This window comes from Lygodium microphyllum, chromosome 13 (assembly GCF_053477565.2).
Source record: "Lygodium microphyllum isolate KBCC chromosome 13, Lygodium_microphyllum_v1.1.10, whole genome shotgun sequence".
Classification (NCBI taxonomy): Eukaryota; Viridiplantae; Streptophyta; class Polypodiopsida; order Schizaeales; family Lygodiaceae; genus Lygodium; species Lygodium microphyllum.
In genome coordinates, this window is record NC_141147.1 from 132,155,882 (window position 1) to 132,161,276 (window position 5,395).

The 5,395-nt window shown below is 45.4% G+C and overlaps 1 protein-coding gene across 3 annotated transcripts; it reads left to right on the forward strand.

Moving 5' to 3' along the window:
- The first annotated feature begins 540 nt into the window (after window positions 1-540).
- LOC148027224 (uncharacterized) lies at window positions 541-4,995 on the forward strand. 3 transcript variants are annotated; one of them, XM_087691771.1, is made up of 9 exons: window positions 544-978; window positions 1,078-1,242; window positions 1,413-2,640; window positions 2,760-2,861; window positions 2,979-3,044; window positions 3,136-3,201; window positions 3,296-3,712; window positions 3,896-4,012; window positions 4,092-4,995. In XM_087691771.1, the coding sequence occupies exons 2-8, from the start codon at window positions 1,196-1,198 to the stop codon at window positions 3,965-3,967; spliced, it is 1,998 nt and encodes a 665-aa protein (XP_087547897.1). In that variant the 5' UTR covers window positions 544-978; window positions 1,078-1,195; the 3' UTR covers window positions 3,968-4,012; window positions 4,092-4,995. The 3 variants fall into 3 exon arrangements, with proteins under 3 accessions (XP_087547899.1, XP_087547897.1, XP_087547898.1); XM_087691772.1 differs by having other exon boundaries at window positions 544-1,247; XM_087691773.1 differs by lacking the exons at window positions 3,896-4,012; window positions 4,092-4,995 and having other exon boundaries at window positions 541-1,242; window positions 3,270-3,404.
- The last annotated feature ends 400 nt before the right edge of the window (window positions 4,996-5,395 follow it).

The window sequence follows — 5,395 nt, forward strand, 5'->3', positions numbered from 1 at the left end:
AGTTGAGATTTAGCCTCGTTTTTAATCTCATGTGAGAACTAGACCTTCATTGGTAGGCAGTTGATGCATCTTTGTTTGGGTTGTGAATGTGTTCTAAGGGGTGCATCATAATGTGGGTGAAAGGGTTGGCCATTGTATTTACAACAAGTCACACTAGTAAGCCTAAGCAATTTGATAAATATCCAAATACCAACGAATATGTATTATGTAATCCTGCACCATTCAAGTCTTTTGCCTTTTTCCTTTTGTAGTGATACGCTTGGTGCTCCTTCATTTAAGAAACAAAGTCACAAGAGTTCATGAGGGAGACAAGCAGCCTGCAGGTTGTTGCTTGGGGACATCCCTAATAACTCATTGCTGGATGAAGTATTTTGACTTGTGGGGCGTCACATTAGATACATACATTATTACATGCACCCCCCCTAAAGCGCAAAAAATGAACTTGATTATTTAATTATTAAGAGATTTTGCAACTTGTCAGACATACATGCATGCATCCCCTGAGAGACTGATGGCAACTGGAAGGGAGCTGGAGTTTATAGCTTGAGAGCCAATAGGCTGAGAGAGAGAGAGAGAGAGAGAGAGAGAGAGAGAATTCGTATTGCATGATCAGCTCGAGCAAACGCAGAATTGCAGGCAGAAGAAGAAGAAGACAGACTGAAGAGAGAAACGATTATTACCCGGAGGCGTGATGGAGAAGGGAAAGTGATGGATGATTGAGTGATGATGATGATGGCGATCGCCGAATCTAACCCACCTGCGCATGCTTTGCGGTAGTGGAGAAGAAGTGGCTTCTGGGGGCACTGTCGCAATCCTTTTGATAAGACAAGGGGGGCTATGGCGGAGCCTTGTGTTGTACAGGAATGAACAGGGGAAAGGGCCCCCATTGGAACAGGGGACCCCCAAAAGGAAGAGAACTTCTACTCAAGAAGAGCAACTAAGAAAAAATCAGCCTGCATGTATGTTGCTCTCAGCTGGGTAAGGCCCCTGCTCCCCTTACAAGGCCGCCTTGAATTTTGCGTCGATTTTGGGTCTTCAACCTCAACTTGCTTTTCTGTGTCTCGCCCACAATGGCAGCTTCGCCCATCGCATGAGACACCGTGCTGCCCTCGACTCGCCTGACCATAGCTTAGACCTCGAGCCGCCGGCACCTGGGCCCATCCTTTGATCAAATTTACCCCACTGCCAAAAGTGGATGCAGCTCACCTTCTTCATCAGAAGAGAGGCTGAGACCTCAACAGTGTAAGGTTCTGGTCTAATTCACTGCCTGTATGCTTGAAATTCTATAATCGGAAAATAAAGGTTGAAAGCTCCTTCAGTGTAGGGATTTGCTGTAATTCAGTGGCTGCATGCTTGAATTTTCATCATTATCATCATCAGGTAAAATTCAGCCAGACATTCTCCCTGTGCAGGGTTCATCAGCCTGACTTTGAGGACCACCTGAGGCAATCATCCATGCAAGAAGGTGAGAGGGCGAAAGGAGCCAGCCGGCCATCCATCCTGGTAGTCGATGTCCCGCTTGTAGTGGGTGATGATGTGTGTGTGCAAGAGGATGAGACGCTGTCATGGTTGCAGTACCCAACAGATGATATGTTCGATCGCGCCTGCTGCTCCGGAGATTTGTATAACCCTTATATCCAGCTTGTAAAGGACTCCTTTTTAAGCCAGGCTTTGAAAGAAGGGGTGCAGGTTCCCAGTGAAGGGTGTGCAGAATCCAACTGTGCTGGTCTCCCCTCTCCTTTGCCTGTGAACGCAGAGGCTCCCAAATCTATGAATGCGGACACGGCTATGGCATTGGGAGCAGGACGTGCTGTGGGACTTCTTTCTCAAGCTGGAGCTGAGACTTTCTTGAGCGTTCGCACTACAGCACAACCTTCGGCGACAGTCAAACCTCCCTCAGTGCATGCTACTCATGTGTACACTGCTGGGTCTACCACTGAGCTCAAACAAGCTACCCGTCCCGTCAATTCATCACAAGGCGATTTGGATAGGGTGTTTCCCCTCATTCATCCAGATGCGTCTTCAGCAGAGCATGGAGGATTGTTCCATTCAACAGTCGTGGCAACTGATGCTCGTCCTCATGACTTCCATCCTGTTCAGGATCGGTCACAGCACTTGCATTTTCTTCCCTTTTCAAGTGCTGTGACTGCCTCTGCCACTGACCACCTTGCGGTCGGCACCTCTGGCAGCCCTATTGAAAGAGTCATGGCCAAGCCCAGTACACCTGCCATATGTATGGGCGTGCCTTACTCTCAAGAGTCGATGTGCTGCTCTAGAGGAGGAACAGCAGCAAGAGAGAGTCCTGTTTCACCGTCCCAGGGATGGTGTCTGCCTCCAGCTCTTCCAGCTGGGCATGGTGTAGGCTTGCAAAGTAGGGGAGCAGAGGTGAACTCTCACTCAAACAGGCAGGAGATAAGCTTGGTCAAAGAGAGACCAGAGCTGAGTAATCATCCTGTGATGAGTTTATCTGGTAGTGCCATCACAGTCTCAGAAAGAGAAGCTGGGGCTCTAGAGACTGCTGATACAATCACATCACCATCAAGAGGATCAGGAAACAGCATTGAGAAGACCAGTGGAGATGAGTTTGTTGTTTCCAAACAGAAAATGCATCCAACTGAGGATTCTGATAATCAAAGCGAGGTCAGTTGAGTGAACATAGTGATGAGGGTTGTGATCTTATGGGGGAATGTATGTTTTTCCAATCAGTGGGAAATTTGTGCTGTTTCTTTCCTTCTGCTTAACTTGTGTGTTATATGCAGGAGTTTGAGGAGGTGGCAGGCAATGCAAAGAAACCACCAGCTGGTAGAGCAAGTACATCTAAAAGGTCTAGAGCTGCAGAGACACACAATGAGTCAGAAAAGGTGAGAGATTACACCATACCATGTGGATTATTGTCCGTCTTGAACATGGATTCATGTGCTATATCACATGAACTATTCTACGTTTTTAACATGGATTCTCTTTTCACGTATTTGCAGAGGCGACGGAACAAAATCAATGTGAGAATGAAAGCTTTACAAGACCTGATCCCAAATGCAAACAAGGTAGGCAATGTCTGTGGTGGCATACATGTACACCATTGGCTTGGGCTTCTGTTTCTTGCTTGCATTGACAGCATCTATTTTGCATTTGCAGACAGATAAAGCATCAATGTTGGATGAGGTTATCGAGTACATGAAGATGCTTCAGGCTCAATTGCAGGTTAATACTTGGAAACAGATTCGTTGAAGATATGTTGCACAGTTATTAATGTCACCTAATATGTTTAGTACCCATTTATGTGTTGGTCTAGCAGATGATGTGTATGAGAACCGGAATGGCTGTTCCACCAATGTTGATGCCACCAGGGATGCAGTATTTCCCAGTTCAGCAAATGTCGGCATTACCACAGATGGGAGTGGGCATGAACATGGGGATGGGAATGGGAATGGGGATGGGCATGGGCATGGGCATGGGCATGGGAATGGGATTGGGATTGGGAATGGGCATTGTGGATGCCAGTGCGGCTGCTGGTGTGAGTTCTACTCCAAATATGGTTCAAGCTACCCTTTCAGCATCTTCTACCCCTGTTCAACCTCTTCCTTCAGTCCCAGGTCCTGCCATTTCATTCCCACCGACCAATTCAGTTCATCTTCAAGATTGTCAAGGCCATTCACAACCATCCTGTATACCTGAGGTTTACAGTATGTTTACTGCTCAGAAACAAGTACAGGTATGTTTTTCCCGACCACATGTGCATGCTTATACTTGTAAAGTTATGCTCATTTCAACAAGACATTGAAGTATATGGTAAAAGACCTTGAGAAACCAGAAGAAACAATTTCAAGAGTTGCACACTCCAGGTGAACTGAAGCTAGTCTTATGCACATTTTTTGGCATGATTGCCACCATGCAGCATGCACCTGCAACCCTGATGATGCAGCAGCAACAAAAATATGGGAATGATAATATTACAACAAATTTCTGAGGTCTATAATCTGACCTCTGCATTGATGGAGGATGTTTGCTGAAGGTAGTCTTTGCAAATATATTCAGTTAGTTTACGACATTGCATTTTATGTCTGAGGTTGTAATGCAGTTTCTTTTTTCAGGCTGTTTCAGGAGTCAAAGCGAACTCGACCTGTAATATAATTGCAAAAAATGGTGATTTTACATGATTACTCAGTTAATGGGGCAGATTCTTCGCCCCTCTAGGGCATGCCATTCTTAATTGACACCATGTAAGCTCAATTCTTGAGAAGTGGGGAACCTGTATAGCTTCTCTGGGTATGATGCAAACCTGCACCAAGGATGTAACTCGCATTTCTCAATCCTTGTACCCTGCAGTGCGTTTGGTTCAGAAGAGATCTCGAAGCAAGTCTCATACTTCTAACTGCTTGCCGGTATTTCCATGACATGCCTTGCGAGCCATCCTGTTACGCCTATGCTCACTGCTATGGATTCGACTCTGGAGCAACATTCTTAAAGCTTTTAGCTTAGATTGGAACTGCACTGTCACAGTCGTACCATGAAACAATGTCCGCATGCCCGGCAGGAGATGTCAAGCAGAGGCTTACATTTTTAGGCTCAAAATTCGAAGGGCCTAACATGGCTTTGCTTACTTTGGGAATCCAAGTCTGTGGTACCTCCTAACTAGGAGGGCACAAGGAATTGATCAGGAGCTTCATGCTGAATGCTAAAGGCTTCCAAAAAGGAAGATTGACAACAGTAGGAAGAGATTTGACATACTTTCTTTGAGGGGGGCTTACAGAGAAAAATGCATATGGACACATTAGTTGGATGGCTGTTTCATGTAGTTTCCAAACTTGTTTTTTGAGCTTGTACAATTGGGGTGGTTCCTTTCGGTGGTGGTTCTCTTTGCTCAGTGAGCACTGTCAAGATACAATTCATAGTTGTCCTGCAATCTATAGCCGATATATGCAGGATGGCTCGCTATATATATATATGAAGCTTTTATAGGAAACAAAACAATTGAAAACACTACCATATATGGAATCGGCTCAACTCTATAGCTCTAAATCTCTAGCTTGAAAAGTATGCATAAGGAAAACCCACACGTCCTCTTACGTCTCTTCTGCATGAAAACTTCTACCATGCGAAATCACATCCCACTTCGCTACGTTCACGATTCGGTTCAACATGATTCGTACGTAGTCGAACGACCACCCCAATATTGATTCACAGTACGAGGGTATCTATGTGGGGATTAATTAATTAAATTCGATACAGAAGCATCGGTTGTCACGACTATCGATCTGTTCCTTGCTCTCCTGAAACTCTCAGGACTAGACTGACGACAGAGAACGGACCCAAGAAACGGCGCTCTGGTAGCCATTGGTCGATGATTCGATCCATTTGTGTTGATATTCACTTGAAATTTTTTGTAACTAAGTGT

Coding starts and splice junctions, on each gene's coding strand:
- LOC148027224 (XM_087691771.1), top strand. CDS start 1,196: ATGCAGCTCACCTTCTTCATCAGAAGAGAGGCTGAGACCTCAACAGT. Junction 2,862..2,978: donor CACACAATGAGTCAGAAAAG/GTGAGAGATTAC, acceptor ACGTATTTGCAG/AGGCGACGGAACAAAATCAA. Junction 3,045..3,135: donor TGATCCCAAATGCAAACAAG/GTAGGCAATGTC, acceptor TTGCATTTGCAG/ACAGATAAAGCATCAATGTT.